General features: G+C 39.7%; 1 protein-coding gene and 1 long non-coding RNA gene across 7 annotated transcripts in view; both read right to left on the bottom strand.

Annotated features, from left to right (window-relative positions):
* The window catches only part of AGFG1 (ArfGAP with FG repeats 1), a gene marked incomplete in the record, with an annotated part of 358154 nt that overhangs the window by 101476 nt on the left and 242066 nt on the right, over positions 1–14612 (bottom strand). For all 6 annotated transcript variants that reach the window (XM_053709845.1, XM_053709849.1, XM_053709844.1 and 3 more), the window contains 1 exon segment: positions 14142–14220. In XM_053709845.1, coding sequence (XP_053565820.1) covers positions 14142–14220 — 79 coding nt within the window.
* On the bottom strand, positions 1675–3510 carry LOC128656126 (uncharacterized). The gene is made up of 2 exons (XR_008401975.1): positions 2918–3510; positions 1675–1937 (listed from the first exon to the last, which is right to left on the bottom strand). It is a non-coding gene; the product is annotated as an uncharacterized LOC128656126 (long non-coding RNA).

Genomic DNA, 14612 nt, shown 5'->3' with positions numbered 1-14612 from the left:
GGGAAAGCCCCTAAAGAATAAGGTGTCTAAAACAGTGCCTGCCGATATTATTATATCAAAATACCCAGAATAAATGATTCCTCAAGGCTAAATATGTGTTAATAATGAATCGATTTAGCCCAGAAAAAGTCTACAGTCTTAATAAGCCCTTGTGAAGCCCTTATTTACGATCTTAATAAACATGGCTTACCGGATCCCATAGGGAAAATGACAGCTTCCAGCATTACATCGTCTTGTTAGAATGTGTCATACCTCAAGCAGCAAGAGACTGCTCACTGTTCCCCCAACTGAAGTTAATTGCTCTCAACAGTCCTGTGTGGAACAGCCATGGATTTTAGTGACGGTTGCTAAAATCATTTTCCTCATACAAACAGAAATCTTCGTCTCTTTTCTGTTTCTGAGTAAATAGTACATACCAGCACTATTTCAAAATAACAAACTCTTGATTGAATAATAAAAACTACAGTTAAACACTAAAAAACTCTAAGCCATCTCCGTGGAGATGTTGCCTGTACAACGGCAAAGAGAATGACTGGGGTAGGCGGAGCCTAGGAGGGATCATGTGACCAGCTTTGCTGGGCTCTTTGCCATTTCCTGTTGGGGAAGAGAATATCCCACAAGTAAGGATGACGCCGTGGACCGGACACACCTATGTTGGAGAAATAAGGAAATGTTGAACATCCTGAGTCAAGGCAAATAAATGTTTGAATACATATATTTAGAATTTTATAAAAAAGTGCCCAACCATAGCTTTAGAGTGTCACAGAAAATAAGACTTACTTACCACAGGACACTCATCTACATGTTGTAGAAAGCCAAACCAGTACTGAAACGAGAATCAGCAGAGGTAATGGTATATATAAGAGTATATCGTCGATCTGAAAAGGGAGGTAAGAGATGAATCTCTACGACCGATAACAGAGAACCCATGAAATAGACCCCGTAGGAGATCATTGAATTCAAACAGGCAATACTCTCCTCACATCCCTCTGACATTCACTGCACGCTGAGAGGAAAACCGGGCTCCAACCTGCTGCGGAGCGCATATCAACGTAGAATCTAGCACAAACTTACTTCACCACCTCCAAAGGAGGCAAAGTTTGTAAAAACTGATTTGTGGGTGTGGTGAGGGGTGTATTTATAGGCATTTTGAGGTTTGGGAAACTTTGCCCCTCCTGGTAGGAATGTATATCCCATACGTCACTAGCTCATGGACTCTTGCTAATTACATGAAAGAAATATATATATATATATATATATATATATATATATATATATATATATATATATATATATATACACACACATGGATAGTATCTAGGGGGTACCAGACTATAGCGCTTGTAGAAAGGGAGTAACATAAAGGGGAGCACAGTTTTAAGGTGTAACACAAATGAACTGATTTACAACAGCAGGGTATAAAAAAACTTTTTTGTGGCTCACCTTTTTGTCTTTTAGTCTGAGAATTCTGTGTAGCGTCTTTGCTTCTCCTCTGTAGAGTATGGTAGTATTTAGAAATCAAAGATGATTGGCTTCTGTGTGGTGCCAGTTAAGGTATTTCTTTTCAAGAAATAAAATATCCCTGTTAGAAAGCAGTTGAGTAACAGGCTTCCCCTCTCAGGGGTGTGGTAGATGCCTTTTAATGAAATAAATAAATGAAGCAAATGCCAGTGATTAGTGCAAATAAAATCTCCTTTATTTTAGCACAAAAACAAACCAGTGTTTGTACTGGTGAATTAAAGTCTCTTGGTGGTGTTAGGTAAAAACTTTGTGCAGAAATTTGGGGTATTAACTTCCCAAACAGGCTGTGATGGTTGTCGCCTTGATTATGCACAAACAGTGCAGAGGATTACTTGAAGGTTTTTGTCTCCAGATGGTGTAAAGATTAAAGTGAATGTCAAGTCACGTTCACCACTCTTCCTCATCTTGTTAATTACCTAAAATATACGTTAGTTTAATTCATAATTTTTTTATAATTTAAGTCTAAAACCATAATCAAAGGATTTATAAACCTACTTCGCTTACTTTCTTCCTCCGCCCGCCATCTTGTCCCTCGTATCTAATTTGATTGACATTGCCCTTAACGAATTCTAGCTCATACCCCGTGGCGTCCAGCCCCTTTTTGCACACGTAACGCGATCAAACTGTGCATGCGTTCACTAAGAAATCGTCATTGACAATCCATGCTCGTTCACATGTAGCGCATGCGCAAACAATTCCGAACACCTAATGCATGCGCAATGTCTATCTACCTGTCAACCGCGGTCCGCGATCCCCAATAAAGTGTTTAACCCCTAAACCGCCGCTCCCGGACCCCGCCGCTACCTAATAAAGTTATTAACCGCTAAACCGCCGCCATCTAACTTAGCTACCCCGCCGCCATCTACCCCGCCGACATCTACCGCGCCGCCATCTACATCTACCCCGCCGACATCTACCCAGCTGCCATCTATTTTAAAAATATTAACCCCTAATTTAATCCCCCTACATCGCCGCAAGCTATACTAACTATATTAACCCTAATTATATTAGGGTTAATATAGTTATTATATTATATATATATATTAAGTATAATAACCCTATCTAACATCCCTAACTAAACTCTTATTAAAATAAATATAATATTAATATTATTAATGAAAATATTCCTATTTAAATCCAAATACTTACCTATAAAATAAACCCTAAGATAGCTGCAATTGAATCAGCCAATCAGATTCAAGTTCAATAGCTACAATTGAATCAGCCAATCAGATTCAAGTTCAATCCGATTGGCTGATTGGTTCAGCCAATCGGATTAAACTTGAATCCGATTGGCTGATTCAATCAACCAATCAGATTTTTCTACCTTAATTCCGATTGGCTGATAGAATCCTATCAGCCAATCGGAATTTGACGGATGCCATTTAAAAGGTACCTCATTCGTCGGGAAGTCGTCGTGCCGGATGGATGCTCCGCGGCGGAGGAGCGAAGAAAGAAGATTGAAGATGCCGCTTTGCTTGAAGACATCACCGGATGGAAGAAGACTTCTCTGCAGCTTGATTGAAGACATCGCCCGGATCGGATGAAGAGTTCTGCTCGGCTGGGTGAAGACAAGGTAGGGAGATCTTCAGGGGGGTAGTGTTAGGTTTATTTAAGGGGGGTTTGGGTGGGTTTAGAATAGGGGTATGTGGGTGGTGGGTTGTAATGTTGGGGGGTGGTATTGTGTTTATCTTTACAGGCAAAAGAGCAGTTTTCTTTGGGGCATGCCCCGCAAAAAGCCCTTTTAAGGGCTGGTAAGGTAAAAGAGCTTTGAACTTTTTTAATTTAGAATAGGGCAGGGAAATTTTTTTATTTTGGGGGGCTTTATTATTTTATTAGGGGCTTAGAATAGGTGTAATTAGCTTAAAAATCTTGTAATATATTTTTTTATTTTTTGTAAATTAGTGTTTGGTTTTTTTTGTAATTTATTTTAGATTATTTTATTGTATTTTAGTTTAGATATTTGTAGTTTATTTAATTTATTGATAGTGTAGGTGTATTTGTAACTTAGCTTAGGATTTATTTTACTGGTAAATTGGTAATTATTTTAACTAGGTAGCTATTAAATAGTTATTAACTATTTAATAGCTATTGTACCTAGTTAAAATAAATACCAAGTTACCTGTAAAATAAATATAAACCCTAAAATAGCTACAATGTAATTATTAATTACATTGTAGCTATCTTAGGGTTTATTTTATAGGTAAGTATTTAGATTTAAATAGGAATATTTTCATTAATAATATTAATATTATATTTATTTTAATAAGAGTTTAGTTAGGGATGTTAGAGTTAGATAGGGTTATTATACTTAATATTTAGATACTATAATAACGATATTAACTATATTAACCCTAATATAATTAGGGTTAATATAGTTAATATATATAATATAATAACTATATTAACCCTCATATAATTAGGGTTAATATAGTTAATATAGCTGGCGACGGTGTAGGGGGATTAAATTAGGGGTTAATACATTTATTATAGGTAGGGCCGGTGTAGGGGGATTTAGATTAGATGCAAAAGAGCAGTTTACTTTGTGACAAAGCCCCACCAAAAGCCCTTTTAAGGGCTGGTAAAAGAGCTGATTACTTTAGGGCAATGGCCCGCAAAAAGCCCTTTTAAGGGCTGGCAATAGAGCAGTTTACTTTGGGGTAATGCCACGCAAAAAGCCCTTTTCAGGGCTATTTGTAGGGTTAGACTTGGGTTTAGTGGTAGGGATAGTTTAGTATTTTAGGGGTTAAATAATTTAATATAGGTGGCGGCGTGGTAGGGGGATTAGATTAGGGGTTAATTAATTTATTATAGGTGGCGACGGGGTAGGGGGATTAAATTAGGGGTTAATAATTTTAAAATAGATGGCGGCGGGGTAGGAGCTCACATTAGGGTGTAGGTAAGGTAGATGGCGGCGGTGTAAGGGGCTCACTTTAGTGGGTAGGTAAGGTAGATGTCGGCGGTGTAAGGGGCTCACTTTAGGGGGTAGTTCAATATTGTTGGCGACGGTGTAGGGGGATCACATTAGGGGGTAGTTAATGTAGATGGCGGCGGGGTCCGGGAGCGGCGGTTTAGGGGTTAAATACTTTATTAGGGATTGCAGCGGGGGATCGTGGTTGACAGGTAGATAGACATTGCGCATGCGTTAGGTTTATTTTGTAGCTAGTTTAGGGAGTTACGAGGCTCCAATAGACAGCGTAAGGCTTACTACGGCTGCTTTTTGTGGCGAGGTGAAAATGGAGTAAGATTTCTCCATTTTCGCCACGTAAGTCCTTACACTGTATATTGGATACCAAACTGCGCTGGTTTGGTATACCTGCCTATGGCCCAAAAAACTACGGGCGACGGCAGAAATATACGAGCGTAACTTCTAGGTTACGCTCGTATATAGGATACCAAACCAGCGCAAATTTCAGCGTCACCGGCATTGAATACTATCATTGATAGCTAGTCATTGAATACAATGTTGCAACGATTGACGCCTGCGCTTTAGGCATAACATTTTTTGGGTCACGCAGGCGCAAATCGATTGTATGGGGAATGGTGCGCATGTGCAATTGTTCCGGCAATCGGGAACGCGCATTTGAAGTAATAAAGGCATTATCCGGAAATACATGGAGGGCGGAGCTAGTAACGGCCGGGAATGTAAATATAAAGTGTATTTATAACTATAATATATATATATAAAAAAAAAAAAAAAAGTTGCGATCATACTATATATTAGATGAGGAATAGAATACAGGCTGCAAAAACCAAAAACTTTACCTTCACATTAAGGTTTATGCAAGATTTTGGGGTATTTTCCTTCCCAAACAGGCTGTGATGGTTGTTGTCCTGAACTTACATAAACAGTATAGAGAATTCCTTGATGATCCCTGTTGGTTTCTCTTTTTTTTCAAAAAGTAAAAAGTTCCGTTTTTTATTTTGAGGAAAATAACTGGTGAATTAAAAGTCTCTCGATGGTGTTAGGTAAAAACTTTGTGCAGAAATTTGGGGTATTTAACTTCCCAAACAGGCTGTGATGGTTGTCGCCTTGATTATGCACAAACAGTGCAGAGGATTCCTTGAAGATTTTTGTCTCCAGATGGTGTAAAGATTAAGGTTTATGCAAGATTTTGGGGTATTTTCCTTCCCAAACAGGCTGTGAAGGTTGTTGTCCTGAATTTACATAAACAGTATAGAGGATTCCTTGATGATCCCTGTTGGTTTCTCTTTTTTTGCAAAAAGTAAAAAGTTCAGTTTTTTACTTTGAGGAAAATAACGATCCAATGCCATCCTAAGACAGGAAAGACATGTGGAGGTTACAAAACACCTCACTTCTTCTACAACCCACACAGGAACCTTCAGGGATCGTTATTTTCCTCAAAGTAAAAAACTGAACTTTTTACTTTTTGCAAAAAAAAGAGAAACCAACAGGGATCATCAAGGAATCCTCTATAATGTTTATGTAAGTTCAGGACAACAACCATCACAGCCTGTTTGGGAAGGAAAATACCCCAAAATCTTGCATAAACCTTAATCTTTACACCATCTGGAGACAAAAATCTTCAAGGAATCCTCTGCACTGTTTGTGCATAATCAAGGCGACAACCATCACAGCCTGTTTGGGAAGTGAAATACCCCAAATTTCTGCACAAAGTTTTTACCTAACACCACCGAGAGACTTTTAATTCTCCAGCACAAACACTGGTTTGTTTTTGTGCTAAAATAAAGGAGATTTTATTTTCACTAATCACTGGCATTTGCTTCATTTATTTATTTCATTAAAAGGCATCTACCACACCCCTGAGAGGGGAAGCCTGTTACTCAACCCCTTTCTAACAGGGAGATTTTATTTCTTGAAAAGAAATACCTTAACTGGCACCACACAGAAGTCAATCATCTTTGATTTCTAAATACTACCATACTCTACAGAGGAGAAGCAAAGACACTACACAGAATTCTCAGACTAAAAGACAAAGGGTGAGCCACAAAATATATATATATATATATATATATAAAAATGTAAATATTTGCATAGGAAATTAGCACATCTAAACAAGATTCCCCGCTTGCTTTTCCCAGAAATACTTAATATACAATGTTACCAATGCACAAGAGAATTCTGGGTAAGATATGCAAATTCTCAGTTTTTTTGTTTCAAAATAATGTTTTAACACAGCGATCCTTTTAAACAGGATTATTGCAGCAAACCAGAAATCACTCACTAGACGGCCTGTTTCGTCTAGTGCTTTATTTTTTCCTTGGATCTGTTATTCTAAGAGCACCATGGCAGCTGCTGATCTTTTGGTGAGTGCGCACACCTTGCAACTTTTGTTTTTATATTATATATATATATATATATATATCTCCAAGTTAGAGAACCGCACTCACTGGACTTTCAACAAACCATGATTTATTGTGAAAAGTGACGTTTCAGGGAGTCAACTGTCCCCTTCCTCCTTCCTCAGACCCTGACAACCTGGCGCATTATATTTTTGATGAGAGTGCAAATTCCCTATGAATATATATAAATAAACCTGTGACTGCCAATCCAGTATTTGCACTTAATATTACGTATGGCGTTAAATTGCATGGACCTTTTTATTTGTAATATATATGTGTGTGTGTATGTATATAGATAGATAACTAGATATGTGTGTCTGTATGTATGTATATAGATAGATAGATATGTGTATGTGTGTGTATATATATATATATATATATATATATATATATTTATATATAAATAGTGAGTGTGTATATAAATATATATATATATATATATATATATATATATATGTATATATGTATATATACACATATACACACACACATACATTAAAATTATGGGCGGAGATAAAAAACTGAAATTTAAATCCTCCATGTCTCAAAATTAAATTAATGTAGATATTTGCATAGGAAATTAGCACATCTAGGTAAGACTCCCCGCTTGCTTTTTCCCAGAAATACTTAAAATACAAAATTTATTGTGATGTTTCGGTGGGAAAAAGCCCTTTCCCCTAGCCAGAGGAAGGGGCTTGTTCACCCCGAAACGTCACATCACAATAAATGAATTTACCTGTTGACTGAAGACCAGCAAGTGCTTTATTTTTTCCTTAGATCTATCTATATCTATCTATCTATCTATCTATCAAAATTCCAGCTAGAATGAATCCTCCCTCCTGGTGCAGCTACCTGGGTGCAAATATAGACAATAGAATAGTTCTCAAAAATAATGCACCTTGAGGATTTTAGTGAAAAGAGTCAGCTTTAATAGATGATGTTTCAGGGAACCCAAGTCCCTTTCTTCAGATCAACAGTTTTTTGATCTGAAGAAAGGGACTTGGGTTCCCTGAAACGTCATCTATTAAAGCTGACTCTTTTCCCTAAAATCCTGAGTGTGCATTATTTATATATATATATATATATATATATATATATATATATATATATATATATATATATATATACACACATAACATAATTTATGCTTACCTGATAAATTCCTTTCTTCTGTTGTGTGATCAGTCCACGGGTCATCATTACTTCTGGGATATAACTCCTCCCCAACAGGAAATGCAAGAGGATTCACCCAGCAGAGCTGCATATAGCTCCTCCCCTCTACGTCAGTCCCAGTCATTCGACCAAGAAACAACGAGAAAGGAGTAACCAAGGGTGAAGTGGTGACTGGAGTATAATTTAAAAGATATTTACCTGCCTTAAAACAGGGCGGGCCGTGGACTGATCACACAACAGAAGAAAGGAATTTATCAGGTAAGCATAAATTATGTTTTCTTCTGTTATGTGTGATCAGTCCACGGGTCATCATTACTTCTGGGATACCAATACCAAAGCAAAAGTACACGGATGACGGGAGGGATAGGCAGGCTCATTATACAGAAGGAACCACTGCCTGAAGAACCTTTCTCCCAAAAATAGCCTCCGAAGAAGCAAAAGTGTCAAATTTGTAAAATTTGGAAAAAGTATGAAGCGAAGACCAAGTTGCAGCCTTGCAAATCTGTTCAACAGAGGCCTCATTCTTAAAGGCCCAAGTGGAAGCCACAGCTCTAGTGGAGTGAGCTGTAATTCTTTCAGGAGGCTGCTGTCCAGCAGTCTCATAGGCTAAACGTATTATGCTACGAAGCCAAAAAGAGAGAGAGGTAGCAGAAGCTTTTTGACCTCTCCTCTGTCCAGAGTAAACGACAAACAAGGAAGAAGTTTGGCGAAAATCTTTAGTTGCCTGCAAGTAGAACTTGAGGGCACGAACTACATCCAGATTGTGTAAAAGACGTTCCTTCTTTGAAGAAGGATTTGGACACAAGGATGGGACAACAATCTCTTGATTAATGTTCCTGTTAGTGACTACCTTAGGTAAGAACCCAGGTTTAGTACGCAGAACTACCTTGTCTGAGTGAAAAATCAGATAAGGGGAATCACAATGTAAGGCTGATAACTCAGAGACTCTTCGAGCCGAGGAAATAGCCATTAAAAACAGAACTTTCCAAGATAACATTTTTATATCAATGGAATGAAGGGGTTCAAACGGAACACCCTGTAAAACGTTAAGAACTAAGTTTAAACTCCATGGTGGAGCAACAGCTTTAAACACAGGCTTGATCCTAGCTAAAGCCTGACAAAAGGACTGGACGTCTGGATTTTCTGACAGACGTCTGTGTAACAAGATGGACAGAGCTGAAATCTGTCCCTTTAATGAACTAGCTGATAAACCCTTTTCTAAACCTTCTTGTAGAAAAGACAATATCCTAGCGATCCTAACCTTACTCCAGGAGTAACCTTTGGATTCGCACCAGTATAGGTATTTCCGCCATATTTTATGGTAAATCCTTCTGGTAACAGGCTTCCTAGCCTGAATCAGGGTATCAATAACCGACTCAGAAAAACCACGTTTTGATAAAATCAAGCGTTCAATTTCCAAGCAGTCAGCTTCAGAGAAGTTAGATTTTGATGTTTGAATGGACCCTGTATCAGAAGGTCCTGTCTTAGAGGTAGAGACCAAGGCGGACAGGATGACATGTCCACTAGATCTGCATACCAAGTCCTGCGTGGCCAAGCAGGTGCTATTAGAATTACTGATGCTCTCTCCTGTTTGATTTTGGCAATCAATCGAGGAAGCAGCGGGAAGGGTGGAAACACATAAGCCATCCTGAAGTTCTAAGGTGCTGTCAAAGCATCTATCAGAACTGCTCCCGGATCCCTGGATCTGGACCCGTAGCGAGGAAGTTTGGCGTTCTGGCGAGACGCCATGAGATCTATCTCTGGTTTGCCCCAACGTCGAAGTATTTGGGCAAAGACCTCCGGATGAAGTTCCCACTCCCCCGGATGAAAAGTCTGGCGACTCAAGAAATCCGCCTCCCAGTTCTCCACTCCCGGGATGTGGATTGCTGACAGGTGGCAAGAGTGAGACTCTGCCCAGCGAATTATCTTTGATACTTCCATCATTGCTAGGGAGCTTCTTGTCCCTCCCTGATGGTTGATGTAAGCTACAGTCGTGATGTTGTCCGACTGAAACCTGATGAACCCCCGAGTTGTTAACTGGGGCCAAGCCAGAAGGGCATTGAGAACTGCTCTCAATTCCAGAATGTTTATTGGAAGGAGACTCTCCTCCTGATTCCATAGTCCCTGAGCCTTCAGAGAATTCCAGACAGCGCCCCAATCTAGTAGGCTGGCGTCTGTTGTTACAATTGTCCAGTCTGGCCTGCTGAATGGCATTCCCCTGGACAGGTGTGGCCGATGAAGCCACCATAGAAGAGAATTTCTGGTCTCTTGATTCAGATTCAGAGTAGGGGACAAATCTGAGTAATCCCCATTCCACTGACTTAGCATGCATAGTTGCAGCGGTCTGAGGTGTAGGCGAGCAAAAGGTACTATGTCCATTGCCGCTACCATTAAGCCGATCACCTCCATGCATTGAGCTACTGACGGGTGTTGAATGGAATGAAGGACGCGGCATGCATTTTGAAGTTTTGTTAACCTGTCTTCTGTCAGGTAAATCTTCATTTCTACAGAATCTATAAGAGTCCCCAAGAATGGAACTCTTGTGAGAGGAAAGAGAGAACTCTTCTTTTCGTTCACTTTCCATCCATGCGACCTTAGAAATGCCAGAACTAACTCTGTATGAGACTTGGCAGTTTGAAAGCTTGAAGCTTGTATTAGAATGTCGTCTAGGTACGGAGCTACCGAAATCCCTCGCGGTCTTAGTACCGCTAGAAGGGCACCCAGAACCTTTGTGAAGATTCTTGGAGCCGTAGCCAATCCGAATGGAAGAGCTACAAACTGGTAGTGCCTGTCTAAGAAGGCAAACCTTAGATACCGGTGATGATCTTTGTGGATCGGTATGTGAAGGTAAGCATCCTTTAAATCCACTGTGGTCATGTACTGACCCTCTTGGATCATGGGTAAAATTGTCCGAATAGTTTCCATTTTGAACGATGGAACTCTTAGGAATTTGTTTAGAGTCTTTAAATCTAAGATTGGCCTGAAAGTTCCCTCTTTTTTGGGAACCACAAACAGGTTTGAGTAGAACCCTTGTCCTTGTTCCGACCACGGAACCGGATGGATCACTCCCATTGTTAACAGATCTTGTACGCAGCGTAGAAACGCTTCTTTCTTTATCTGGTTTGTTGACAACCTTGACAGATGAAATCTCCCTCTTGGGGGAGATAATTTGAAGTCTAGAAGGTATCCCTGAGATATGATCTCTAGTGCCCAGGGATCCTGAACATCTCTTGCCCAGGCCTGGGCGAAGAGAGAGAGTCTGCCCCCTACTAGATCCGGTCCCGGATCGGGGGCTCTCGGTTCATGCTGTCTTTGGGGCAGCAGCAGGTTTCCTGGCCTGCTTGCTTTTGTTCCAGGACTGGTTAGGCTTCCAGCCTTGCCTGTAACGAGCAACAGCTCCTTCCTGTTTTGGTGCAGTGGAGGTTGATGCTGCTCCTGTTTTGAAATTCCGAAAGGGACGAAAATTAGACTGTCTAGCCTTAGCTTTGGCCTTGTCTTGAGGTAGGGCGTGGCCCTTACCTCCCGTAATGTCAGCGATAATTTCTTTCAAACCGGGCCCGAATAAGGACTGCCCCTTGAAAGGTATATTAAGTAATTTGGACTTAGAAGTAACATCAGCTGACCAGGATTTTAGCCACAGTGCCCTGCGTGCCTGTATGGCGAATCCTGAGTTCTTAGCCGTAAGTTTGGTTAAATGTACTACGGCCTCCGAAATGAAAGAATTAGCTAGTTTAAGGACTCTAAGCCTGTCCGTAATGTCGTCTAGCGTAGAGGAACTAAGGTTCTCTTCAAGCGACTCAATCCAAAATGCTGCCGCAGCCGTAATCGGCGCGATACATGCAAGGGGTTGTAATATAAAACCTTGTTGAACAAACATTTTCTTAAGGTAACCCTCTAATTTTTTATCCATTGGATCTGAGAAAGCACAGCTATCCTCCACCGGGATAGTGGTACGCTTAGCTAAAGTAGAAACTGCTCCCTCCACCTTGGGGACCATTTGCCATAAGTCCCGAGTGGTGGCGTCTATTGGAAACATCTTTCTAAATATTGGAGGGGGTGAGAACGGCACACCGGGTCTATCCCACTCCTTAGTAACAATTTCAGTTAGTCTCTTAGGTATAGGAAAAACGTCAGTACTCGCCGGTACCGCAAAGTATTTATCCAACCTACACAGTTTCTCTGGTATTGCAACAGTGTTACAATCGTTGAGAGCTGCTAAGACCTCCCCTAGTAGTACACGGAGGTTCTCCAATTTAAATTTAAAATTTGAAATATCTGAGTCCAATCTGTTTGGATCAGAACCGTCACCCACAGAATGAAGCTCTCCGTCCTCATGCTCTGCGAGCTGTGACGCAGTATCAGACATGGCCCTAGCATTGTCAGCGCACTCTGTTCTCACCCCAGAGTGATCACGCTTGCCTCTTAGTTCAGGTAATTTAGACAAAACTTCAGTCATAACAGTAGCCATATCTTGTAATGTTATCTGTAATGGCCGCCCAGATGTACTAGGCGCCAAAATATCACGCACCTCCCGGGCGGGAGATGCAGGTACTGTCGCGTGAGGCGAGTTAGTCGGCATAACTCTCCCCTCGCTGTTTGGTGAAATTTGTTCACATTGTACAGATTGACTTTTATTTAAAGTAGCATCAATACAGTTAGTACATAAATTTCTATTGGGCTCCACCTTGGCATTGGAACAAATGACACAGATATCTTCCTCTGAGTCAGACATGTTTAACACACTAGCAAAAAACTTACAACTTGGTTATAATCTTTTTTAGCAAAAAACGTACTGTGCCTCAAAGAGGTACTAACGATTAAATGACAGTTGAAATAATGAACTGAAAAACAGTTATTGCATCAAATTTTAAAACAACACAACTTTTAGCAAAGGTTTGTTCCCATTAGTAAAAAACAACACTAATTAAATTTGTACATAAGAAAACAAAACAACGTTTTTTATACACAGTCACTATAAGAATTCTCACAGCTCTGCTGAGAGAATTTACCTCCCTTCAAAGAAGTTTGAAGACCCCTGAGATCTGTCAGAGATGAACCGGATCATGCAGGACATATAAAAGTAGCTGACTGGAATTTTTTGATGCGTAGCAAAGAGCGCCAAAAACGGCCCCTCCCTCTCCCACACAGCAGTGAAGAGAAACGAAACTGTCACAATTAAAGCAAAAAACTGCCAAGTGGAAAATAATGCCCAAACATTTATTCACACAGTACCTCAGCAATGTAAACGATTCTACATTCCAGCAAAAACGTTTAACATGAGAATAGTTATTAAAAGGATTAGTGACCTTAACACAGTAGTTCCGGTGAAATACCATCCCCAGAATACTGAAGTGTATACATACATGTCATTTTAACGGTATGGCAGGCTTTTCTCATCAATTCCATTCAGAAAATAAAAACTGCCACATACCTCAATGCAGATTCATCTGCCCGCTGTCCCCTGATCTGAAGCCTTTACCTCCCTCAGATGGTCGAGAACAGCAATATGATCTTAACGACTCCGGTTAAAATCATAGTAAAAAATCTCTGTCAGATTCTTCCTCAAACTCTGCCAGAGAAGTAATAACACGCTCCGGTGCTATTTTAAAATAACAAACTTTTGATTGAAGTCATAAAAACTAAGTATAATCACCATAGTCCTCTCACACATCCTATCTAGTCGTTGGGTGCAAGAGAATGACTGAGACTGACGTAGAGGGGAGGAGCTATATGCAGCTCTGCTGGGTGAATCCTCTTGCATTTCCTGTTGGGGAGGAGTTATATCTCAGAAGTAATGATGACCCGTGGACTGATCACACATAACAGAAGAAATATATATATACACACATATATATATACACACATATATATATATATATATATATACATATATACACATATATACATATATATATATATATATATATATATATACACACACACACACACACATATGTTTTGCTATCACTTCAAAAATCGAAGACCTTATATCTCTTGTAAATATTAAACTCAAAATATGTTCAGACCTATATAGCTGAAGTTAGGCTTCCAATAACACCAAATGATAAGTTTAGATTTCTGCTACTAGAGGTTGTGTGGGTAAAGACAAAAACTCTGCATACTTGTCTAAATGAGTGGGCACAGCTGGTCCAGATGATGCAGGGGCTGCTGTACTGCCGAAACTGCCTCCTTGACCACCAGCTGAAAAATATTAGCAGAGACAGTGATCAAATATGGAATGCAGTAATCTCACACAATTACAGGACTTTAATTACTCTGTGGAATGTGTGATTTTAGCTCTTCTAATACCACATTTGCAGCAATAAAAAGTCAAATCATTATATTAGAGAAGCTACAGCAACTAATAATGAATTACTATTTTAATATGTACGAAAATATGACAGCACTCCCTTGTGTGGTCCCAGTTTTCAAAGTAAACATTTTTAATGGGGAACAATTCTATTTATGACATAAGTTAATTCAACAAGGATAGCAATGTAACTGCAACACTGCTACTAAATTAGCTAAACAGTACCTATACTAGTGGACATTGTGCTTGCTCTGCTGTGGGACATAATCAGCAATACTACAGA

The sequence above is a fragment of the Bombina bombina genome, chromosome 4, assembly GCF_027579735.1.
Source record: "Bombina bombina isolate aBomBom1 chromosome 4, aBomBom1.pri, whole genome shotgun sequence".
NCBI lineage: Eukaryota > Metazoa > Chordata > Amphibia > Anura > Bombinatoridae > Bombina > Bombina bombina.
This window is presented reverse-complemented; position numbering and strand designations above follow the sequence as displayed.